Raw genomic sequence first — 26744 nt, forward strand, 5'->3', positions numbered from 1 at the left:
TGAGAGTCCAAACAGCTGATAAAAACATCACAATAATCCACAAGTAATCCACACCACTCCAGTCCATCAATTAATGTCTTGTGAAGCAAAAACGTTGTGCATTTATGAGAAACACATTCACCATTAAGGCATTTTTAACTTCAAACCATTGGCTCTGGCTAAAATATGAGTCCTCTATCCATAATACTGTTATGTATTTCTCTAGTGAAAAAGTTGTCTGAATTAGGAGAGAAATATGCACAGATCAAGCACCGTTTAGTTCTAAACAAATATGTGGGTGGATTTTGATTTGAGAGGACTTCTCAAGGCATGTCAAATCTTAAAAGTCTGCTGTATCCTGCATCTGATATTTAGAACTCATTTGCAATATAGAATTGCACCGTGCAAACCGCATTCATTAATTTTGTAGATGGAATTCATTTGCAAAATTAGTAAATGAAGAAGGCTTTGAAACAAAGCAGATGACATGTGCAAATAAACAACACTTCCAGAAGTCGACATCATGAAAGGGTTAACAGGATTGCGGAGTAAATTAAACCTCACAGTATCAGGGCCTCACAATACCATGCCATGCAAATAAGACTGTCATGCAAAATCTTAAAATGTGATTTTGTAAAGCCACAGAGATAATGAGATGAGGGCTGGTGCTTGTGTGTGTGTGTAAGCCACATTGTCTCATGAATATATGAATATTTTTGTTTGATGGTGGATGAAGACGAGAGACAAGTGATCACACTTTCACTCCCATAATCTTGCAGCTCTTGTAAAAGCATAAATCTGTTTAGCATGATTTTCAACGCGGGCGGTCTCTCTGTCTTTGTCTCTTTCTTCTCGATCAGGTCATGGAGGAAGCCGAGGTTTGTTCCCTGCCTGGGGGTCTGGCCAGTGTCCGCAGACAGTTCGAGAATGAGGGCATGTCATCATCTCACACGGTCACCCAGATTCACCACACACACAGATCTGTGCAGGTCAGTGGTAACTCTGGTAATTCGTAATATACACTACTGTTCAAAAGCTTAGGGTCAGTATGTTTTTTTTTACTTTTTCAAAAATATTAAGCAGCACAACTGTTTATAATAATAGGAAAAACTTTTATAATAATAAGAAATATTTCTTGAGCAGCAAATCAGCATATTAGAATGATTTCTGAAGGATCATGTGACACTGAAGACTGAAGACCCTTACTGGAGTAATGATGCTCAAAATTCAGCTTTTTCATCACATGAATGAATGACATTTTAAAATGTATTCAAATAGAAAACAGCTATTTTAAATCTTAATAATATTTCACAATATATTCTTGTTTTTAAAATTCTTCTTTCTTTTTTTTATTATTAAATAAATGCAGCCATGCTGAGCATAAGATACTTTTTTCATAAACATTAAAAAAAATATCAGAGATCCCAAAATGTTGACAACGGTAGTGTATATATGTTATAATATACAGTACATATAAAAAATAAAAAATAAAGAATTGATCTAAAACTATTTAATAATAAATTAGCCTTTTGGATTTGTAATGGTTAACATATCAGACATATGTTGGCATATTTATACAGTTAAAAGTTTGGACACGCTTCCTCCATTTTATTATGAGTATGTTTTATTTTTCATTTTTTTTCTATAAACAATGTTAATTATTGTAGTCAATTTTCCTACGTAATGTTATTTTGAGTAATATTTAACAATATATTTTATTTACAATATATATTTCACAATATATTCAAATAGAATTTTATTAAATAATATATTATTACTGCAGAAAAAAAAAAATACAGATCCAAAACTTTTGAACAGTAGTATAAAATCAAATAGGCAACCTAGTTATGTTGCATTGCAGTCGCATACATCTGCAACAAAATGTTTTCGATGAGTAAGAACATGCAGGCTTTTTTATATTTAAACATTACAGGCCAAACCAAACTACAAAAAATTAAAAAAAATTATTTATTTATTTATCTTTAATAAATATATTATTAAATATAATTAAAAAAATTTAATAATATTTGAGCAAATCATCGGAATGGCATACAGTATATGCATACTGCTATGTATGTGTATTGAAAAGAATGAAGTGCTAAAATGCATTTGAGATGCAGTTACTTTGATTTTGACTCACTGACATACAGAATCTGTTAAAAAATAAATGAATTTTAATGTCGTACTAAAGTGTCACACATCATTACACACATATCAGTTTAGCTTCTACCCAGGCGATTTATGGCACAAGAAAATCGTGACTCAACATAAAGAAGAACACACTCTTATTTTGTTAATCTTTTTAGTGCTTTTGTACATTTTAAAGTCCCAAAACTAATCCTAAAGGTGTTTCACATCTGGCTTTTGTTTTCCATTCTAATCTACAATTGTAAAATTAAGACTTGGATGCAAAACTAGTTCAAATGCAATGAAGCGTATGGGTGTGAGATGCTAAAATACACATTGTTTCAATCAAATTCACTTCTGTTTCCTTAGATGCAGGACACTTGTGTATCTTTTAGCATGCTTGGCAACCCTAATCACCACTAGTTTTAGTTCTGGTACAGGTATTAAATGCTATAAGCATGCATGCAACTTCCACATGAGCAAAACGTCTTCTGGTGTAGAAAAGAGAGTGTGTGCATGGACTTTCAAAATAAGATTAATCCTCTTACAGCTGACCTTACACCAAAACCCAAAATCTGACACAATAACAAGTCAAATCTCTACCCATCTGTACCCTCTCAGATCTGCATAGATTCTCTCAAGCTTCTGAAGCCCATTAGCATTGACACATGCAAATATTATACATGCAGTGCCTGCCTCTGAAAAAAAAATCAGATACTGCTCGCATTGAGAGAAGCAGAATGGAGATACATTTTGGTCACAGTCTGTGTAAACCAGCTCTGCCGATCCAACTTGAATCCAGTCCACCCATCCATACCAGTAGGTCTGAGTGCGCTCTGTTCGCCCTGCAGGGACGAGGTGGTTTCGGCTCACTGATAGAGGAAAAAAAACATCAGACTGAATACAGAATGACAGGAGAAAGTGGGAGATGTGCTCTCATCTCGTCTGCCAGCACATCAGCGCTCAAGTGCTCTAAAGCCGTGCCTCTCAAACTGTGCTAGCTGACGTGAATCAGCAAATGTAAAATATTATGAAGCATATATTTAAATTCATTTTTTATTATGCCTTATTTCTAATTTCTGATTGATGTGCAATTTAAAGTGTGTGCTTCATCCAGTTTTAAATGTGAAACGTATGTGGGATGCTAATCAGGAGACATGATTGCGGGCTGTGAAATTTTCTAGGACAAGCTACTTTGCAAATGTTATTGAGAAAAATCACCAAAATCCGAGAGTTCTTTTTTCAACGATTGACTCTGTTTTGAACCCTAAATTAGAGGTGCCTGCCGATACATCTGTTGAATTATGAAAAAGCTTTTATACAATTCTTTGACGGTGGAATATCAGAGGTTCGAAATAATATACAGCAGTGTACATATGTGCCTTTGTCTGCACCAGAAACCCTTGCTATGCCATCTGAATTTGAGCCTATCTCCATATCCACTTTTAATGACATTGTTTCTAAGTTGAAGCCTACATCTGCTCCTCAAGACATTATTCCGACACCTCTGTTAAGGCAAATCATCGAAACGGTCGGTCCATATATAGTTTCTATAATAAATAAAAGCTTACTTTCAGGGATCGTCCCAGAGTACTGTAAACAAGCTGTTGTTCAGCCCTGGTTGAAAAAAAGAAAATCTGGATAAGAGCATTCTTTGCAACTATAGACCAATTTCTAAACTTCCATTTCTGGCCAAGATTTTAGAGAAAAGTATTCTTATTCAACTGGAGTCATGCTTTGATGAAAATGATATTTGTGAAGTATGTCAGGTTTAAGAAACACCATAGCACGGAAACAGTATTATTAAAGTTTTATTTAAAAAAATGTTTGGCAACCGATCAAGGGAATATGACTGCACTTTTGCTTTTAGACCTCACAGCAGCGTTTGACACAGTTGGACCATCATTTTCTAATTTCCCGACTTGAAACATGTGCTGGCATCTCTGGAAATGCCTTAAATTGATTTAAATACTATCTGTTAAATAGAAGTTTCTCTGTTTGTATGGGTGAGTGCACAACAGTTTCATCACCTTTATCATGTGGTATTCCTCAAGGGTCTGTGTTTGCACTGCTTCTCTTCTCTCTCTATATGCTCCCATTAGGTTTGATTCTGCATAAATACAGTGTGTCCTTCCACTGCTATGCAGACAATACACAATTGAATGTACCATTTAAGTCAAATGACTCCACTGCCATGGAAAGATTGTTGGCCTGTCTTAATGATGTCAAGGCATGGATGTCTATACATTTTTTGAGCCTAAATGAATCGAAAACGGAATTGATTCTCTTTGGTCCCTCTGAACTTGATAACGCAGTTCAAATTAAGCTGGGTCCCCTGAGCCCCTTTAGGAAACATCATGTAAACAATTTGGGGATGATTTGCGATAGAGCACTTAAATTTGACAAGCAGATAAATGAAATCGTCAGAAAGAGTTTTTTTCAAGCTGAGGATGATCTCTAAGATTAAGCCTTTTTTTATCCCAGAAAGATTTGGAAAATCTTAAATGTACTTGCAATTTCTGAGTGAAAATTGTTTTGACACCAATTTTTATTTAGTGAATTTAGTTTGTTTACGTATTTTTACTGGTGGCAGCAATTTTGTAACTGGCTTCCTTTCAATTCAGTAGCATTCAGCCCAGCTAACAGTGAATGTTCTCATAATTTTGGGTAACGCTCTGTCAAGGTACTCTCAAAAGTTACGAACAAACCAGGGGGGTGCTACGGGGGTGCTATAGGGTGTAATCAATAGCACCCTCAGTAAAAGCTGTAATAATGCCATTTCATTGCAGATTTGGCAAACAATCCAGTGCGTTATGGTTCGCGGTCTGGAGATTGGTTTCTGTTTCAACATGTTTGTGCAGCGTTGAGCAATGTAGCCAATCACAGACATACAGTATCTGTTGATTTATTAAATGCAACAGCCAATCAGAGACGTTTAAGTTAGAATCCACCCACCGCTCAAATCACCACATTTTTTATTCAGGTGTAGCATCCAGCATGAATCATCTTATTATTACAAAGTTTAGACATGATGTAAATAAGAGATTTGTTGTGCAGTGTGAACTTCATCGGTTATAAGGCAACTTTGTGAGATCGCGATGAACTAAGATGAGTGACAGCTTTTTAGTGATTATGAAGATAGCACTCTTTGCGCCATAGCAATAAATGACATATATAAGTAATAAATTATATTAGCACCCTCACTAATTTAAGAAGCACCCTCAGTGATTTGATTCTGGAGCCGGGCCTGGAACAAACATTATTCCAGTAACACTATTAGAATGTTAGTTCAAAGTTATGTGGTCTTTAATAATGTTCTTAAAACATGAGCTCAACAACATTATTTATGCATCATTCATGGAATGTTTTTTCCCCTGAAACATTTTTAAAACATTTGAAAAACTAGATGCTTTGGATATTCAGAGAACAGTATGGAAAACAGTGTTTTTATAACTTATTAGGAGCGTTAGCAAAGCATTTTTAGAACAAATTTCTGTTAGCTGGGAATGTTGATATGCAATTTGAATTGGAATGACAGGAAGAGGAATTCAACAAAGTCAACATCTGCTAGATTTCATGAAGGTAATATGAGTGGCATGTTTTTGACTCTGAAATGCTGGATTCAGGTCTCAGTTTTGAGAATTGATAAAAAAGTCTTAGAGCAGTTTTAAGCACTTCTAAACAGACGTGAGACATTTTAAAAATCTTTATGAGCAGTTATTAACCATTTACACTATTACACTACAGTCATGAAACCATGATTTGCTACCTGCTAGTCAAAGGCAGGTGATATTGGGAGGAAATAATGGTGTGGAAAGTGATAGTGATATTGATATTACGTTTCTGAGCAGCAGATAATCTCACTAGTATTTTAGTTTTTTCTAGAAGAGAAAGATTGTAAATTGCTTATAAAAGTTTCCTTAGTGTAAATTTAGGGTTACACTTTAGTTTAGGGTCCAGTTCTCACTATTAAAAATAATTGCTTATTCACATGCATATTACAAGCATATTGGCTATTTATTAATACTTATGAAGCACATATTAATGCCTTATTCTGCATGAACATATTTTAGATTGCTTAATCCAACCACATACATAAGCACTTAGCAACTACCTTACTAACTATTAACCAGTAGTAATTAGTCATAGTTAGTTAATAGTGATAATTGGTCCCCAAACTAAAGTGTGACCAAATTAGGTACATTTGCTACAAATATGCTGTAAATATAACATTTTGAGAACCACTGCTTTAAGTGTTTCTCTATTTTTGTAGCTTTATGAAATCAAGATGCAAACGTATACAGACAAAGTGTAGTTTACTGAACATTAGATGGAATTACCACATAAAATAGCTAAAGTTTGGCAGTAATCCACAGCTCACAAAGAGAAGCGTGTTGTAAATGATAAGCACTGAGTAGACAAATGAGAACTGACATAAGCTGACATTATGTATCATGCAGCAGTTATTTGAGAGAAGGATCAAAGCATTCTGCTGCAGCAGGCCATCTCATTATCTGTGCTTTCTGTTGCTCGGGGTGACACTAATTTATTAAACTTGTTTGTGTGTGCATGTTAGGAAGGAGGTGTGTGTATATTTAAACTATAACTTGTGTCACATTCTGTGTGTGTTTGGTATGTAGGATGTATTTTTGAGCTTGTTTTTTATCCTTTTTCTGGATAATGAGGTCTGTGTTTATTTTTTATATTTTAGACAAGTGTGATTTTTTTCTATAGGTTATTTATTTTCTGTTCAGATTATCTAACACAACCCGAAATGTCTTCAGCTTTCTTTAAGACTTTTTAAACAAAACATGTTTAAAACAAGTTTCTTTTTAACCACAGTACCTATTCATGGTCTGTCAGTTTATCATCCAAAACTGATTTGCTTAATTTAAGCAGGAATAAATGGAGAACTAGAAGTTCCTATTAAAATGAAATGAACAAAGAGTCAATAATCAGTATATTAATTAAAACATTTTTTAAAAAATAAACCTTTGAAATTGCCTCAAAAGTTCTTGTGATGTCAAAATCACATTGAAAATGGCCAATCATTTACTGTATTTTAAAATATAAAATATATTTAAAAAAGAAATATAATAATAGAACATTGTTAAAATGTTTATATTATAAAATCATCAAATATTATATAAAAAATATTTAACCTTTTTATGAGTTTATTTACTTAATTATAGATGTTTTGTCATGCTCTATTTTTTTCCATCAGTAAAAGGTTACATTTTTAAGTGACATTGATATCACTAGATTTTTTTTAAATAAATGTTATCTTATTCAGTAAATGCCAATTGTTTCATTTAATCTACAAATGAGTCTTGTGAAAGAGCCTTAATTTTTTAACACAGTAATATGTCAATGAGATGTATATCGGTGCATTAATGCAAAAAATATTAAACCGAATCTAGATCAAAACTGAACTGAACCAAAATAAAACAAATTATAAAAAAAAAAATTCTCAATGCAGCCCTACAAATAGCTTTTTTTATCCTTTTGCCAGTCAAGTTAAAAGATATCATTGAACAGTTCACTTCTGAGCGTAGCCAATGAACTTTGTCCTTTATTCCCATTTTCAAATGCTTTTTCGCTTTGAATCAAAGTTTGTAGTGTTGTGATTCATCTCAGAGCTGGTTGGTTTGGTTAATGACTTGGAACTCTTTATTAAAGTGTTTTTTGAAGTCTCTCTGGAGAAAATGAAAAATACTTCACCAAAAGCCAAGCAGCTGAAGCAGTAGGCGGTCACTATTGCGCTGTTGCTTTGATGAGTGTTTTTAGGTCTGATTCTCAGTCACCTTTGGTTTTAATGATGCAGTCTGCATCAGTCGTATCTCTTTTAACGATGAGCGTGTGTTTTCGGGCTGTTTTTATGGATTGGTATTGATTTCGTCCCTGTTGATGATATCACACTTGTTTATGCGCAGCTGCATGTGTTTGTGTGTGGGAGTGTTGGAACATGTTATAACATTACAAAATCTGCTCATCTGAGGGCTGAAACATTACACCTGCCATTTAACAGTAATTGACACTGACTAATCGTAATCCTGAAATTGAAAATGAAAATGTACAGATTAATTCCAAGCTTTAATTTGTGCTTGGGTAATGCAGATTTCATGCAAATATGCATAAAAATTTTTTATTTTATTTTATTATAATGTTTCCTTGTGCATGTGTGTATTACAGAATGTGTAAAGGGCTGAGATATGCTAGCAGTACTAGGTTAAGTATGTGGCTTTTATTTCAAAATGTTCAAACATTAGTCACTATGGTTTTGACAAGTCGTGTGGTTTTGAGAAAAGAACCTTCAGCATTTGATGCCTGTTGGTTTGATATCTAGCTTTCTAATGCAATACATGAAGTTCAAAAGTTTGAAATCATCAATATTTTTTAATGTTTTTTCTATTTGAGTCTCTTCTGCTCACCTAAGCTGTATTTATTTAATCAAAAATACAATAAAAGCAGTAATATTGTGAAATATCATTACAATTTAAAATAACTGTTTTCTATTTGAATATATTTTAAAATGAAATGTATTCCTGTGACGCAATGCTGAATTTTCAGCATCATTAATTCAGTCTTCTTCAGTGTCACATGATCCTTCACAAATCATTCTAATATGCTGATTTGATGCTTAATTGTTATCAATTATTATTAGTGTCTTTGATTGACTTAATTATTATCATCTTATTATCAGTGTTTGTGATGAGTAGAAAGTTCAAAAGAACAGTATTTATTTGAAATAGAGTTCCTCTTCAGGAACTCGAGCTGCGTCGACAAACGCTAGGGGAACGCCTTCCGCGATCCACGCTCTGAATCGTATGTGAAATCAGTCCAATAGCTGAACGGGACGTCACGGCGGATGACGTCATGACCAGGAAGCTATAAAAGCACGTGCGGCGGAGCCCGCGTCAGCTTTCTGTCATTCAGCGAAGCGCTCTGTGTGTGTCAGTCATATTTATTGTTGTCTGTCTATTTTCGGTAAAAGTCTTATAAGCAGCTATGTCTAAAGCCCACGCTAAGACAAAGCATGCAAAGGGGTGCATATCCTCTGCTGAAAAAAATTTTAATTTCTTGAAAAAAAATATAATGTATCTCAGTTTCCACAAAAATATTATGTAGCAAAATGGTTTTCAGCATGCATTATAATAAGAAATGTTTCTTGAGCAGCAAATCAGCATTTTAACGTGATTTCTGAAGGATCATGTGGCACTGAAGACTGGAGTAATGATGTTGAAAATTCATCTTTGCATCACAGGAATAAACTACTTTTTAAAATATATTAAAAAAGAAAAGAGTTATTTGAAATTGTAATAATATTTCACAACATTACTGTTTTTACTGTATTTTTAATTAAATAAATGCAGCCTTGGTGAGCAGAAGAGTCTTCTTTCTAAACATTTAAAAATCTTAATTTTAAACCTAAATTTCTTAATTTTGATCAGTAGTATATATTTCGAATGTTAAATAATTTTCTAAATACTTTTTGAATACTAAATACTTAGCACTTTTCGTGTATATTTTTGTTCACAATAGAGAGATACAGCAACACATTACATCACAAATATATTTGTTTGTGACTAAGAAAAGGCTGTGCAGATAAGATAAGACTACTGGGGTACCTCAGGGCTCAGTTCTTGGACCACTTCTCTTCTCTGTCTGCATGGCATCATTAGGTTCTGTCATTCAGAAACATGGCTTTTCATACCACTGCTATGCTGATGACACTCAACTCTACCTCTCATTCCATCCGATGATAGCTGCTCGCATCTCAGCTTGTCTAACAGACATTTCTTGTTGATGAAGGACCATCACCTTCAACTTGCCAAGACAGAACTGCTTGTGGTTCCAGCAAACCCATCGTTTCATCACAATTTCACCATCCAGTTAGGCACTTCAACCATAACTCCTTCAAAAACAGCCAGAAACCTTGGAGCTATGATTGATGATCAGCTAATTTTCTCAGACCACATTGCTAAAACTGTCCGGTCCAGCAGATTTGCTATATTCAACATCAAGAAGATCAGGCCCTTTCTTTTGAAACATCCTTCACAACTCCTTGTTCAAGCTCTTGTTCTGTCCAGGCTGGACTATTGCAATGCTCTCTTGGCAGGTCTTCTAGACAGTTCTATCAAACCTTTGCAATTAATCCAGAACACGGCAGCAAGATTAATTTTTAATGAGCCAAAAAGAATGCATGTCACACCTCTGTTTATCAATTTGCACTGGCTGGTGGTTAATCAAACCACCACTGGCTCTGTACCCCTTTACCTAAATTCATTACTTCAGACTTATGTGCCCTCTAGAAGCTTGCGTTCTGCAAGTGAACGTTGCTTTATTGTGCCATCCCAAAGAAGCACAAAATCTCTTTTACAGACTTTTAAATTACAGTAAATGTTCCCTCCTGGTGGAATGACCTGCCCAACTCAATCCGAGCAGCTGAATCCTTAGCCATCTTCAAGAATCGGCTAAAAACACATCTCTTCCATCTTTATTTGACCCTCTAACTCTAGCACTCTCTATTCTAATTCTATTCTTTAAAAAAAAAAAACACTTGTCCCTTTTAGACTTGCACTCTATTCATTTGCTGTTGTTTTCTTAAAAAAAAAAAAGCTAACACTTGCGTTCAAATCTTTTTGTATTCTATCTGTTTTCTTTTCATTTATTATACAATTAACAAAAGCAAAAAAGACCTCTAACACTAGCTTGCTCTGTTCTTTTTCTATTCTTTCGTTTTTCTTTTTATTTATTATATTATTAAAAAAAAAAGCTACGTGTACTGCATTAAGCTGAGACTTGTTATAGCACTTGTATATCATTGCTCTTTTGTTGATTTTGATTGCTTCCATTGTCCTCATTTGTAAGTCGCTTTGGATAAAAGCGTCTGCTAAATGACTAAATAATAAATAAATAAATAATAAGATATTTTGTGTGAGTGCTTTCTTGGAAAGACAGTGTGTGTTTTTCTCAGTCTCATCCTCTTAACAACCCTTGTCTCCTGTCACGCAGGAGGTGTCAAATTCATCAGCGATGAGTGTGGTGAGCAGCAGCGGAGGTCGACAAGTCTCGCAGCAGGTCTTCCTCCAGGATGAAAGGGTACAGACATTTCCGACAGCCCTGCTACTAATAACTCTCCATTTCACAAAAACGTCAGACACCAACAGTAGTGGATCTCGCCAACAGGAGCTACACTGACAATCACACGGCTCTTAATTTACAGTCTCTATAGTGTCTCATTTCTGTTTACTATCTGCTGTGAAATGTCACTGCAACTGATCAGTTTTCAATAATGTGAAAATGTCATTTAGAAGCTGGAGGTTTTAGCGTCATCATCTCCACATAAACACTTGCATTTACATTAATTCATTTGGTGGGTGCTTTTATCCTAATTGACTTGCATTGCATTTAACGTATATATTTTATATATAACATATATATTTTATCAGTTTATGCACTGCCTGAGAATCAAACCCATAACTTTGCCCTCCTTATAATAATCTCATGGTAAAATATGCTAAAAGTGATTAGAAATGAAGACAAGGGGAATAAATAAAGGTTTGAAGTAACCCTGCGAAAATAGACGTGAGAGTATAGTTCAGCAGAATAATTCATGGAATATAAAACACTAAAACCCTGAAACATTGCATTTGATAATATTAAAAGTGCTTCAAAGGCTCTTGTCATGTCGAAGTCGCATTAAAAAAAATCATGATCATATGTTGTATTTTAAAATATAAAAATATAATAAATTTATAAAAATATTTATCACAAATATTTTACCTTTTTATATGTGGCTCATCTGATTAGAATTTAGAGTTTGAAATATATATATTTTTTTAACCCAAGTGTAGCATAATGTAGTTGTTTTTGCACTAATGATTTTATCTTTTGGTTTGCATCCATGAACTTTCAAATAAAATGTTTCATTTGAAAAATGTCATTCAATAGATCATCCAAAAATATGCATAACCACATGGCTATTTAATATATAATCCATTGTGTTTATTTACTGAGCTGTAAATTGTCATGCGCTACTTTTATCCATGAGTAAAATGCATTTTTCAGTTGTTGTTTTTTTAATTGACCTTAACATTACAAGATCAATTAAGAAACCAGGTGTATTATTTATTTTCTAGTTTATTTTTGCATTTCTGTAAATGACAGCATTTTTGCATTTAATCCGATAATGTAAGTCATGTGAAAAAACCTTGATTTCTTTAACTCGGTGTATGTGAGAGACACTCTTACAGGGATACCTTACTGCCCACATTTCCATGTTGAGAGTTTTATTTATAGTATTATAAACTCAGCTGCTAAAGCAACACCACATTCAGTTGTTTGACTCCCTAGGAATTAATGCACATACTTGTGAAACACAATGCTTATGAAAACATCTGCATGTTAGAACTGTTCATTTAGATCCTTTGACATTCACTCCCTTTCATTATTGCATATGACTAAATTGGAAGTTGTTGTATTTATTTTGCCATATTACAGGCTGCACGTGATCAAATCGCTCATAACCGGGAGGTTATTTCCGGTTATGAGAATCATCACAATGAAACGGGTAAGTTTACCAGCAGTAATTTATAGATAATAAGTTCTGTATCACACAATGACTCATTCCTTGGTTTACAGTGCATTTTACAGGCTCGCAAGATGTATTTAATTTGAACCTTTGCTTCCAGAGGAGGAAGAGTACTATCCGAGGCTCTCGACTAAAGAACTGGCACAGCAATTTGAAAAGACTATTGAGGAGGCAGCCCCCAGCAAGAAAATGAAGGTAAGTGTTTTTTTTGCCAACATCTCTACTCTGACATATACATATGTATTATACTTTAATAGGATTCAGTGCATAAAAAGACTCTGCTTACCATCTTTTTTTACATGTTTCCATGAGTCCCTCCACGTTCAACAGCATAGTTGTATTGAGCTTCATAAGACTTATGAAGAGAGCATGTGTTCATCTCTGTGTTCTGACGTTGTTATTGTAAATTCACTTTACATCTGATTTGAGTTGTTTTTGTGTCTTTATTGTGCATCTAAACGACAATGCATACCAGTGGTGGTTCTGACTACAAGTTTTGCTCTCAACACATTTTTTTGCTTGAGAAACCGGTTTACTTGAATATCAACACTGCATTAGATATTCACGCTTGTTTTTATAGACTGTGTCTTTAATATGAGTGTAATTAGTTTTTGTTCATGTATGAACACATTAAAAATGTAATGAAAATACACTGCATTAAAGAAACAGTCTATAAAAACTTGTCTTACTGTCTAAAGCAGTTTTGCTTCTCAAGTAAGTTTTCTTGCTTTAGAGATTTTTACATATTTTACTTGGAAAATGTCAAAAAGACTAAATTAACTCATTAAAAAGACATTTTTGCAGTGTGCTGTAATTTTCAAGTGTAGTACATGATATTGATGGTTTTTGGGAAGTGTGTCTAATATATTCATGAAGCTGTTTTTTAAAATATAACAATGCATTGGGTTAGAAAAACCATTCATTTAGTAAATGGATAACACTTTCAAATGCAGAGGGCACACATAGTGCTGCGGCTGAGCAGTTACAAAAATCAGATAACTTTTTCTTGTAATTGTGTAAGGTGGTGCTCTTTATATATTTTTATGACACTCAAGCAGAACCTTTTTAAATGCTTTTTGTTGGTCTTTTTTGAATGCACAATAAGGACACAAAAATACTGGAAAGGCCTTTAAAATAATTTGCCCAGATTTGGACATTCATGATCCAGCTGAAGTATAAGCCATTTCAGAGCTCCACTGAATTATCTTCATTATTCTCTCTCTAAAAAAGATTGAACATGACAAAAGCCGTTCACAGCTGCCATCAGATGTGAACGTGTCCCATCAAACTGTGAAGAGTGAAATATCAGCTACTCTGAACAGTGTTGCCGCAGACAAAGTGGAAGAAGGTGAACTGAGTTATGAGTTTACTTTTGATGATGATGATGACGACGACGATGATGATCTGGAATATCTGCCACCGCCCCCACCGGACCTACTGGAGGAACCTTCAGACATTGCGGAAAACTTTCCTGAACCTCCAGTGAAACACACAGTGAACAGACAGCAATACTACAGACAGAGGGAGCTATTAGAGCTGAAACGTCTCTGCAAACACATTCACCCTGATGTCAGGAAAGACCTGGAAAGAGATTTTTATGATGACGAGGACATTGAAGAAGTAGGAGAAGTTCAAGAGGCAGCATATCAGTTTGAACACACCGGCAGCAATTCAAACGGAAGCCCGGATCGCGAATATTTGGAGTGGGACGAGATTCTGAGTGGCGAAGTACAGTCCATGCGCTGGATGTTTGAGAACAAACCCTTGGACTGCATTAAGGATGATTCGGATAACGAAGAGGATGGCAAAAAGATCATTCAGCAGGAAATCATTCCTGGAGGTGATGTTAAGAACAGGGCTTTGATGTTTGAGACGCAGCCCATGGATACACTAGGATTGCAACGTGAGAACTACCTTGTGAATGAAGTGGGGAAAAGAGATGTGCAGGCGGCCGCCTGGTTGTTTGAGACAAAGCCAATGGATACGTTAAATAAAATTCACACTGATGATGAGCAAACCAAAGAAGTCATCTTTACACAAGAAGCCACTGAAGGAGATGTGAAGTCTGTGAGGTACATGTTTGAAAACCAAGAAATGGACTCTCTGGGCGACACTGAAACCATGGATGAGAAGCAGCTGCTGAGCCTGAAGTCTGTACTGGAGGAGATCAAGTCAGAAGTGAAGAAAGTCATATGGATGTTTGAGACGCAGTGCATGTGTGTAATGAGGGAACACTCCGGTGAGATGATGTTGATTACTTCTGTCCGCCGAGAGGAGACGGAGAAAGGTGATGTCAAAACATCAAGATGGCTCTTCGAAACGCAGCCATTGAATGACATTGACATGGACCTTTCTCAAGTCAGGCTAATCTCCAGTGTATCCATGGAAGACAACCAGCTAGGTGATGCGAAAACGGGAAGGTGGCTGTTTGAGACAAAGAGGCTTGACTCCATAAATGCCCAATGGGAGAGAATGCAAAAACAGCAGAAAGAAGAGATTCTTGGGGCGGATGTACGTAAACACTGCATGGTGTTTGAGACGCAGCCTATGGACACGCTTAAAGACGATGCCAACTCCAGACCTGTTGCCTCAGAACAGATTATTGGAGGTAACGTTCGCTCTGTGAGACACTTGTTTGAAAACGCTCCACCGGATGAACTCAAAGAGCTTCCAGAAGTGGGAAAACTAAATAAAAAAGTAGTCTTTGAAGAAGGAAGAGGTGATGTGAGACACCAGAAATGGATGTTTGAGAATAAACCTCTGGAGAACATTAAAGATGAGGATGATGAGGTAAGCCGACTTAAGAAAACCATAGCATCTGATGAAGAAAGAGGCGATGTAAGACATCAAAAATGGCTGTTTGAGAACCAACATTTGGACGACATTCAAGAGGAAAAGAGAGAGTTTGTGAAGACAGTTGATTCAGAACAAATAGATAGAAGTTACAAGGGTGAAGTCCGCAGAAATTGTAGGGTGTTTGAGACGCAACCGATGGATATGTTAAAGGATGATTCCAATGCCAGGCCAGTAAGTGCAGAAGAAATTCTAGGAGGTGACGTTCAGTCTGCCAGACACTTTTTTGAGACTGCTCCAAAAGATGAGATGAAAGAGCTTGCAGAGGTGGGGAAGCTCAAAAGAATGATGACATCTGAGGAGAAAGGAGACGTTCGACACCAGAAGTGGCTGTTTGAGAGCCAGCCACTGGAGCATATCAGAGAGGAGAGAAAGGAAATAACAAGAACGGTGAATCTGGAGGATATAGAAAATGTGGATGTGAGCAACTACAAGCAAATTTTTGAAACATATGATTTAAGCCAATATGACGAAAGTCAGAAGATTCAAGTTGAGGGTGTCACCACTGGCTCTGTTAGATCAAATAAAAGTCTATTTGAGTCCATGCCATTATACGCACTGCAAGACAGCTCTGGGCATTATCACGAGGTCAGAACCGTACGGCGGGAGGAAATCGTCAAAGGAGACGTCAGAAGCTGCCAGTGGATGTTTGAAACTCGCCCTATTGACCAATTCGACGAGAGCATCACAAAATTCCAAATCATAAAGGGCATAACACAACAAGAGATCGAATCTGGAGATGTCAAGATGGCCAAATGGCTCTTTGAAACCCAGCCTCTTGATGCTATTAAGTATTTTAGCAATATTGAAGATGAGGAGTGTGTTACTAGGGAGACAGCAGAAATAGTCAAAGGTGATGTTAAAACCTGTAAGTGGCTTTTTGAAACCAAACCTGTAGACATGCTTTATGAAAGGGAAGAACTTAAGAGTACAAAAGATTCTGGTGAAGTTCAAAAAGGTGATGTGAAAACATGCACTTGGCTTTTTGAAACTCAAACTCTTGATGCCATACAGAATAACTCAGAGACGGTGTTGCAAACTCGCACTGTGAAAAAAGAGGACATTCACGGAAAAAATGTCCGCATGGCACGTTTCCTGTTTGAGACAGAGAACCTGGAGAACATAAGTGGAGGACAGCGAGAAGATTTTAAGAGTGTTACTGAGATAGACATACAATCCGGGGATGTGTCTCGGATGAAATACATATTCGAGACACAATCTTCCGACGTTATGAGCTCAACCTCTGAGGATTTCATGAGACAGCTGAGGAGTGCTCAAGCTGAGGATATTCAGAAAGGAAATGTTGGAAACTGCAAATGGTTATTTGAAAACCAACCCATAGATGAAATTGCAGAGACCCCCGGCGAGCTAAAAGGAGCTTGTACGGTACAAGACGTTCAGGGAGGCAATGTTGATAAAGGCAGATTCATTTTTGAGACCTACACGTTAGATAAGATTCAAGATGTGTCATCTGAGGCCGAAATGAGAAAGCTGCAGAAAGTCATCAGAGAGGATGAAGAGAAAGGAGATGTGAAATCGTACGCCATGATGTTTGAGACTCAGCCTCTCTATGCCATCCAAGACAAAGAAGGCCATTATCATGAAGTGACCACACTTACAAAAGAAGAAATACATAGAGGTGATGTAGTAGGAGCCCGTTGGCTGTTTGAAACAAAGCCTCTGGACTCAATTAGAGAGACAGATGAGGTATATCTTTTAAAAGCCATTACAGAGGAAGATATCCAAAAAGGTGATGTCAGCTCAGCAAGATGGAGGTTTGAAACCCAGCCCCTTGATAAGATTGCAGAAGATGCCAAAATATCAATCAAAACAGTCGAGGACATTCAGGGAGGCGATGTAAAGACAAACAAGCAGCGTTTTGAATCCGATGCATTGTCTCAAACGTTGGTGCGTACTGTCAGTATGAGTGAGATTCATAAAGGGGATGTTAGGACAGCAAAATGGATGTTTGAAACTCACACAATTGATCAGATACATGCTGAAAAGTCAGAAGATGAGATGAAAACTGTTGTTATGGAGGAACAGCTGAAGGGGGATGTCAAACAGTCTGTATGGCTATTTGAGAAGAATCATCTTGATCATATTAACGAAAGTGACGAAAGTAAAAAGGTCATTTGTGAAGAAATCCACAAGGCAGATGTCAAAACCACAACGTGGCTTTTTGAAACAACGCCGTTCACTGAATTTAATGAGAGCAGCTTGGAGAAGACAGAAATCATTGGTAAAAGTGTTAAAGCCACCCTCGACGAACTGTTCACCCAAAGAATGGTAGACAACAAAGGTATCATCATAGAGGCCGATGAAATTGGAGACGTTCGCATGGCTAAGTACAACCTCATGAATAAAGAAGCTCCCCAGATCCAAAGAGAAGAAGCCATTAATGGAGATCTGCAAAACATCATGATGAACCTCCTCAACAGACAGGAGAAAACCGAGAGGGGAATCGTTATAAATGCAGAGGAGAGGGGAGACATCAGCGGCACCGTACATCAGCTGCTCCAAGAGCACAGCAGCACTTCTGTGGAGAAAGAGGAGATAATAAGAGGTGACATTCAGGAAGCCATAAACAACCTGCTAAAAGAGGAGAGCACTGGCAAACGGGGCATTCTCATTCAAGAAGACGAAAAGGGAGATGTTCGTATGACGATCTACTCTTTACTCAATTCTCCTGAGGAACCAAGCACTCAGAATGAAAATATAGTCGGAGGTAATGTGAAAGGGTGCCTTGAGAGACTTTGCAATCCAGACACAGAGGAGATTGTGAGAATTAAAGTGGATGAAGCAGAGAGGGGAAAGGTGAGCTTTTATTCTACATGTATTGAGTCGGGTGCACTGGATTACCTCAAAAAGCTGCAGGTAGAGCCAGATGAGGCTGACCCTGGTAAAATTGAAAAAGAGGAAATCATCAGTGGTGATATTAAGGGAACGAAACTCAGCCTGACACGTAATCAAGCTCAAATCGGTCGTCTGGTGGACAGGGAAGATATAGTCCCAGGAGATGTTCATAACACAGTTAAGGTTTTCATGACCGAGCTTCCAGTCTCATTTGAACATTTACAGAGAGAAGAAATTGTGAGAGGAGACCTGCAAGCGGCGATGAATTCTCTGACGCAATCTGTAAACCAGATGGTTGTTTTGGAAAAAGAAGAAGTCATCCGAGCTGATTTACCTACAACCCTAAGGTCTCTAGAGGAGGCCCAAAATCAGCCCAGAGAGATGGAAAAGCCCGAAATAATTCCTGGTAACATCAAAGGAGTGCTGAAATCGCTAAAAGACTCGGCTTCCACCAAGGTGGAAATTGTCCTAGAAGACTTGGTGCCAGGTGACATCAAAGGTACGTTGAAATCGCTGGAGGAGGCCAAACATGCAGTGAGAGAGGTGGAGAAGGAGGTGATTGTAAAGGGTGACATTCACACGGCAATACAGAGTCTACAAGAAGCGTCAAATGAGAGAAAGGTTTGCCAGCAGGAGATTGGTGTCCAGGGAGATGTGAAAGGCAAGATTCAGCTCTTACTTGAGCCTCCTCCATCTCCCAGAATGCAGCGCAGGGCGAGCACAGAGGGTGACGTGAAGCTTTCCATAAAATCACTCTATGACACCCAAGAGCAAGTGCTATCAGAGAAAGAAGAAGTGATAAAAGGAAATGTTAAGGGCACAATAAAATCCTTAATGGAAACAGCACAGAGAGCTAGCCCAACGATTCCCAGAAGGCAGCCGATAAGAAAGGTCAAAGTTCCTGCCAAGACCCCATCTCCATCAGTGAAAGGCATCCCGGCACAGAAGCCCACCCCTGCAGTTAAAAACCTTGATATGAGCAGTGAATCAAAGAGAAGCGCTCACAAGCAAACAATGCAAAACAAATACGCATCTCAAGAGAGCACTGCAATCACCACTCACACCACAGCATGCAGTCAGGAGACAAAGACCACAGTGCTGGAGCACAAAACAATTGTTCAAACACACGGCATCAAAACATTGAAGACCGACTTCCGTAACTTGAAAAAAAGGGGCTGTAAGGGGTTGATCATACTGGATAAAAGAAAACAGCAGGAAATCCATATGCCACCTCCACCACCTGACCCCGAGCCCCCTCTGCCACCCCCTCCGGATTATGATAGCATCTCCTTCCCCACTCCTCCTCCGTGCATTAGGGGTGATCATGATCTTCCCCCTCCCCCTACTCCTCCTCCTCCATGTGATCCAGCCAAGACAGAACTTGAGCATTTACCTCCTCCACCAACCCCACCACCTCCTCCTCTTGCCACGGCTGAGCTAGACCTCCTCCCTCCACCTCCCACAGAACAGGAGCTAGACCTCTTTCCACTGCCCAACATAACACCATCCAAACCCACTAAAATGACTGTCAAACCCGTCAAAGCACCAACATTGTGCAAAGTACCCAAGCTTGAGCCAGTGATTTCATTTGAGCAAATGGATGTGCAGGCTACACGAGAGACCAAGAGTAGAAAAAATGTCATCATCCAATCCACCGTGATATCCTCTGAAATTCAGTCTGTATTCACAAAACAGCCACCGGAGTCTCCACGGCCTCCCAAGAAAGTTTTCGCCCCCTTGACGCTCACCCCACCCACCTCTCCTTCTCCGCCGTCCAAATCCCCAGTAAGCAAATTCAAAACCCAATTAATACAAGCCGAACAGAAGTACAGACAGCAGAGGGAGGAAAGCTGCACGCCGTCACCGCCGCGCTCCCCAGCCTTTGAAATCTGCATGCACGAGTCAGTCAGTGCAGCCCTTGAAATGCTTTCTTCAGAGAGCACAGGCACGGTGCAATCAGAGGCAAGCATATCAATTGATTTCACTCAAGAGAGAGCTCAAAAGAGTGTGACCAAATCCGAATCAGCCACAGACTCATATGATTCATCCAAGCACACATCTCTCTCAAACGCTCCCCTAAGCAAGGCTTTGATCGCTGCCACAAATGAGAAATCTCCTCCAGAATCTCCTGTTATTTCCGCAGTTAAACAGAACCTTATCTCTAATCAGTCATCGCAGGGCTCTTCGGGTCAGCAGCAGACCACCTCCACTTCAGCTAAAAAGAAAAAGAAGAGATCCGTGACGACCAATATACAACAGGTGACGAAGACGGTTATTACAAACACAACCAAAGAAGAAATAAAGGCCTCTGTCAAAACGGACGAACCTCAAAGTGTCTCTAAAAATGAATCTGAGAATGTTGGAAAAGATGTAATGTGCAGCATATCTGAGGACAAAACAAAAGAGGAAAGCTCTCAGAAGAAAAATAAAGAAAGAAACTCCCCTGATCGCTCCCTACCAATCAAAGAGAGTCAAATTAAGGATGCTGAGCAGAAGCCCCAAAAGGTCGACAGTCAAAAGGCTAAGAAAGTTAATAAGAGCGCTAAACTGGAAAGCAAGGAGAAAACCACAGCGGAGCAGGAGAATGTTCAGGTGAAAGAAAGCAGAGAAAAAAGCTCCACAGAAGTGGAGAAAGAGACCAAAGAGAAACCTGTAGAGGGGCCCCCTGCCACTCCGAAAAAGAAAAGGAGGAGCAAGAGTAAGAAAGACAGAGAAGCCGCTCAAAGCAACAATGCCGCATCCATCTTACCCACAGAGGCCACGCCTGCTGAGCCTAAGTGGCCAGTCCTGACATCTGATGAAAAGCAAGAAGAAATCACCGTTGTGCAAACACAGCATACCATTCAAACGGGACACACTGAGGTTTACAAGGAGGTCATCAAAACTGAAAGTACAGTCCAACAGCAGAGTTTCCAGGAGGAGGGCATGACTGTAAAACTTCAAAAGCAGGCCAGTGGAAGCCAGCAGATTCCTGAGGAATCAAAAGATGAAAGCAGAAATGTTCCAACAAAAATGACAGGCAAATCTGCACAAAAGGAACCTGCAGAGTCCTCAGCGGAGAGCGCCGGCACATCTCTAAGACAAGCCGAAGCGCAGATGATGTTGTCTCGTATCTCAGAATTACAGGGGGTTGCAGGAAAAATGGACACTAAGTCTGTGAAGACGCTGCTCAATGAAATGCCCGCCTGGCTTCTGGGGCCAGAGGAGAAGAGTGATTTGGAAGGGGCAGCTGCCGAACACAACGAACAGAAGCTCAAAGAAATTCTCGCTTATGTTAAAAACCTTGTTCAAGCTAAGCTAATGCACTTTGACGGCGCTATCGAAAAGCATGAATGTGAGGCCACCTCTGAAAAATTTGTCTCTAGTGGAGCCATACAAAGAATTTCGAAAATTTCCTTTGGTTCTACAAAGTGTGAAACACAGAAGGTGGTCAAAGAGGAGACGAAGACAACGCGCAAGAGTCGAAAGCAACAGATGAGCAGCGTTACAACTCTTGACCCCAGATCTCCATCTCCATTGTTACGGCTGCGCTCTCCCTCACCTACGTTCATCACCATCGAGTCCACAAGGAGAACTGACTCGCCACAGAGGGCAGCACCTACGCCTTCCCCAATGCCACCGACGCCCCCTCCACGCAAGTCTGAGACGCTAAGCTCTCGCTTAAGCAGGGAATCCCCTTCACCCTCCTCGAGCCGGGCAGATAGTCTGACGCGGCTCAGAAATGCCACAGCTACGCTCTCTCGCGGTGCATCGCCGGATCCGGGGCCTCACCTAGTGCCGGCCCCTGGAAAGAAGTCCGAAATTGTGGAATCTCCTGCCATGTTCCAACGGCAGATCAAAATTGATTCTAAACCTGTTGAAGAGGAGACTCTTGGGTCTTCTGAAACACAGGTGGTGACCGTTGAAGTGAATATCGCTAACATAAGTGGAGATGCCATTATTATTCCAGAGCGTTTATGCCCCAACACCGAGACTGAAAGTGCAGTGAAAGAGAATGAAAATTTCTCTAAGGATGACCTGTCTGGACAAGCCAAAACAATTGAGACGTCACAAGGGAAAGTTGGTATTAGAAAAGACCCAATTGACAATACAGAGAAGCCTGGCAGGGAAACTGACGACCTGCCACTTGATACGGAGAAGAAAGCAAGACAACAAGAGGATATGGCTGCTTTCAACATCAAGGATATTAAAAATGTTTTTGAAATGAGTGAACAAAGTTCCCCCATCAAAGAGCTACAAAACAAACAGGAGGAACAGGAGTCAAGAGTGAGTGAAATTGCATCTGAAGGATCAAAGTCTGAGCTTCCTCCAGAGAGGGAACAATGTTCCCAGCTGAGCTCCCCTCCGCTTGTGAGCAGAGATGTGAAAGTAGACAAGTCTGTCGATCCAACAGGCTTTTCAGAGACAGAAACAGTCACTGAACATTATTCTTCTGTTGATGAGTTCAGCACTAAAATGATCGGATCAAGAAACACCACAACGGTTTCCACGCACTCTCAAAGCGTTACAACGCAACGGGTGCCTTTTTCCTATGCTGATGCTGTGAAGAAAAAGACGTCAGAGGTGGCGGTGTCACCTGAGGCCTCTGCAGAGGAACTGATGAAGAACTTCCATAAAACATGGACAGAAAGTGAGAGTGTGTTCAAAAGCTTAGGTGTCACAGGTGAGAGAGCCAAGCCACCTACTAGTGCATCAAACCGAGACTGCTGTGCCGGGTAAATATGCCTGCAGTGCATGATGGGAATGAAATTTAACAGCAAGCTACTGCAAAACTTCTGAGGTACATTACCGGGTCAAACTGTGTGTGCTTCTAACTTTTGTCTTTGTCGACAAGTCTACATTTAGATGAGTAAATGTGTATGTGAATGTGACAGTTATAAAACAAATGTGACTCATCGCAGTTATTTGCATGTTAATAGCTGAAAATGTTACTTGAGTTGAAAAGAGTTTCAAATTTAAGTTTCAAATTAAGTTTGAGTTTAAAGTTTTAAATAAATAAATGTATTTATTTATTTTTCTAATTTAGATTTAATTTTTTGAACACAATTTTATTTATACAATGTGACAAACAGGTTTCCTTTTTTAACGTTTACATTTTTTTTTTTTTTGGTATGCGACACATTTAATAATTCGTTCATGTATTTATTTATTTCAATTGTATTATTATTTTATAATTATTTATTTATTTATTTTGGAATACCACACGTGCGTTTGTTCATACTATCTGACACATATCACTGAACTAAGTGTCCTGGGAAATCACAGAGTCTGGGGAGCAGCCTACACTCTTTTTAGCCACTTAGAAATGCTCTCTGCCTACTCTCGCTCGCAGCACCATCAAAGAATAAAAAAAGACAGTTTATCAGCTTAGAATTTTAAATATCTCAATAGCACTGAGTGCTTTCTCCATAATTGCCATTCATCTCTGTCTGATTTGCATTTGAGAGTGCTACAATAATCAAATGTACTTTAAAAGCAAAATGTTTTAGGGATTGATACAGAAACCGACTGAAGGAAAACAAAGATTGAGTTTAAAAATTTGCCTCTGTGTGACCTCAGAAACAGCAGCTTGGCTTTGTGTGTGTGTGTTTGGTTGGTTTGTTTGTTTCTTTTTAGAGACTGCAAGTTTGCAGGATCATTACATTTCCCAAAATAACTCCACAAATTATAACCCAATTGTTATTCAGACTTCTATACACTCAACTGGGGAAAATAAATAAAAGGCTAGATTAAAAACAAATGGTAACCCAGCATTGGGTGCATATTGTACGTGCACATGTTTGGCTAGAGTGAAAAGAATATATTTTTTTAATGTAAACTACTAATTTTGATATGTCTGTGTCATTTTCATCTCCAAGTTTGTAAACGATTAATGCTTTAATGTATTATTGTGTCTGAACATGTCTTTCACTAATGCTGTTGTTAACGATCTTTTCAATAACCTTACATTGCAGTAGTGGATGTTGGATGTGATTTGCCTGCGTTGCTCAGATGGAGGACTGAGTGTTTGGCAAAGTGCTGCGTGGGAAAATTGATTGTGCACAAAACTGAATTGACTAAAACGTGAATATCTTTACCATCTTGCCAGATTCGAGTACCAAAGTCGGAGATGTGTGCAGTGTGCAAGAAGAGGGTTTACCCCACGGAAGGCCTGATAGCCGACAAAAAGAAGTTCCATAAATCCTGTTTTTTATGTGAGCACTGCAAAAACAAATTGAGGTATGATATAAAATATTGTAATATGATATTTTATAAGGAGTTTCACTCAAAAATTACAAATTTGCTGAAAATGTACTCATCCTCAGGCCATGCAAGATGTAGATGAATTTGTCTCTTCATCAGAACAGATTTGGAGAAATGTAGCATTACATCACTTGCTCACCAATGGATCCTCTGCAGTGAATGGGTGCCGTCAGAATGACAGCTGATAAAATCACAATAATCCACAAGTAATCCACACCACTCCAGTCCATCAATTAACATCTTGTGAAGTGAAAAGCTGCGTGTTTGTATAAAACAAACCCATTATTAAGAAGTTTTTATGTCTTGATGTTAACTTCAGGCCATTACTTATGGCTAAAACATGAGCGCATAATCAATAATAATGCTTCCTCCAGTGAAAATGTCCTTCACCTGTTGTCTTCTCACATCAAATGTATTTATTTAGAACTGTTTTCACTTGTAAACGGTGCTTGATCTGTGTATATTTGTCTTATGATTCAGACGGGACAACTTTTTCACTGAAGAAAACAATATTATGAATAGAGGACTCATATTTTAGTTTGAGGTTAAACGCGTCTTAATGATCAATTTGTTTCTTACAAACATGCAGCTTTTCACTTCATAAGACTTGATGGACTGGAGTCTCGTGGATTATTGTGATGTTTTTATCAGCTGTTTGTACTCTCATTCTGACGGCACCCATTCACTGCAGAGGATCCATTGGTGAGAAAGTGAAGAAGTACCCATGAAGAAGCTAGCAACCACATAGCAACAGTGCAACACCCTTGCATCGTTGTCAGCATCGAGTTTATAGTATATATGGTTGTGTTTAAAAAGAAGCATAAACAGACAATTTATCATATTTAGCATTAACATAAATATTCTGGTAGGTCTAACAATGTAAGTATCCCAACATAATAAATTCTAAAATGATTTTTTTTGCATAAAGTACCATTATTTGTAACTATGAGATAAAGTTTCCTGCATAAATCCATTCAAATGGAAAGCTTGCAGTGCAGTTCTCATTTACAAACTGTGAATGCAGACAGCTCTATATATTTTCTGTGACTTATGAATTATGAAACTCTGTTGTCTGACAGCCTTGGAAACTTTGTCTCTCTCCATGGACATTTATACTGCCAGCCACATTATAAACAACTCTTCAAGTCTAAAGGGAATTTCGAGGATGGATTTATACAAGGATCGCAAAGGGAATTACTGGGTGTCCGGGATGCAGGGAATACAGACCATGACGGATCGGATTGGAGATATTCACTTTCGCAAAGTAGCATGTGCTCACTCTCAGACGGGTTTGAAAAAGAAGCAAATAAACCTGATCAAAGCCCTAACAAAATTTCTGTAGTGTGGCCTCCACAAACAGCCTCTCCGAAAAATACGTTGTCTCTGGATCAGGATGTGAAATTAGTCAAACCGGTTTGGCCCCCAAAGAGCGAAACTTCAAAGTCTCCTAAGTACCAGCGTCGGAAAGCAACTCAGAGGAGCACACTTTAGGAGGAGTGCAACAACGCCTCGGGGCCGGTGGTGAAAGAGGAACGGGGAGAGCGAGGGAGACATCTCATCGATCAGCGACACACACAGCATGAAGTATTGTGGGAACTTTAGAAACACGAGGACACATCACGATGATGAAGAGCTTCGAATGCAGGGTGAAAATCGCACCGTCGGATGGGTGAGGAAAGGTGGAGAGAGAGACGGTGGAGGTGAAAAGGTAACAGGAAGTTGATAAGGATTTCGGGAAATGATAAATATGTTGTGTATATATAAAGTAGGCGCAGGTTCAGATGGTTTGTTTGTTATGTTGAAAGAAAGACTGAAAGAAAGTGAAATTATGAAGAGACATAGAAATCATTTAAGTTTACTCCATAAGCAAAAGATAGAAATATAAACTTAAATTTTGCATCAAGAAAATAAAGCCTATTTTTAATACCTCCCAATTCTCATTACAGTAATTCAGTAAATAAATAAATACATACATACATAAAATCTCATTTTCATTGCTGTAATGTGAAAAAGTAATATTAAAATTGAGAAATAATATTTGAAAAAAAGTATATATATATATATATATATATATATATATATATTGGAGGGG

At 38.2% G+C, this 26744-nt stretch overlaps 1 protein-coding gene across 1 annotated transcript in view; it reads left to right on the forward strand.

Annotated features, from left to right (window-relative positions):
- xirp2b (xin actin binding repeat containing 2b) overlaps window positions 1–26510 on the forward strand; it is a 43548-nt gene extending 17038 nt beyond the window's left edge. The window contains exons 3-9 of the mRNA XM_016242268.1: window positions 840–968; window positions 11122–11208; window positions 12610–12679; window positions 12801–12895; window positions 13931–23072; window positions 24498–24628; window positions 25732–26510. Of these exons, the coding sequence (XP_016097754.1) occupies window positions 840–968; window positions 11122–11208; window positions 12610–12679; window positions 12801–12895; window positions 13931–23072; window positions 24498–24589 (9615 nt within the window). The 3' untranslated portion in view covers window positions 24590–24628; window positions 25732–26510. The remainder of the gene's footprint in view (window positions 1–839; window positions 969–11121; window positions 11209–12609; window positions 12680–12800; window positions 12896–13930; window positions 23073–24497; window positions 24629–25731) is intronic.
- Window positions 26511–26744: the final 234 nt, after the last annotated feature.

The sequence above is a fragment of the Sinocyclocheilus grahami genome, unplaced genomic scaffold (genome assembly GCF_001515645.1).
Source record: "Sinocyclocheilus grahami isolate Dianchi unplaced genomic scaffold, SAMN03320097.WGS_v1.1 scaffold652.1, whole genome shotgun sequence".
In the NCBI taxonomy this organism is placed as follows: domain Eukaryota; kingdom Metazoa; phylum Chordata; class Actinopteri; order Cypriniformes; family Cyprinidae; genus Sinocyclocheilus; species Sinocyclocheilus grahami.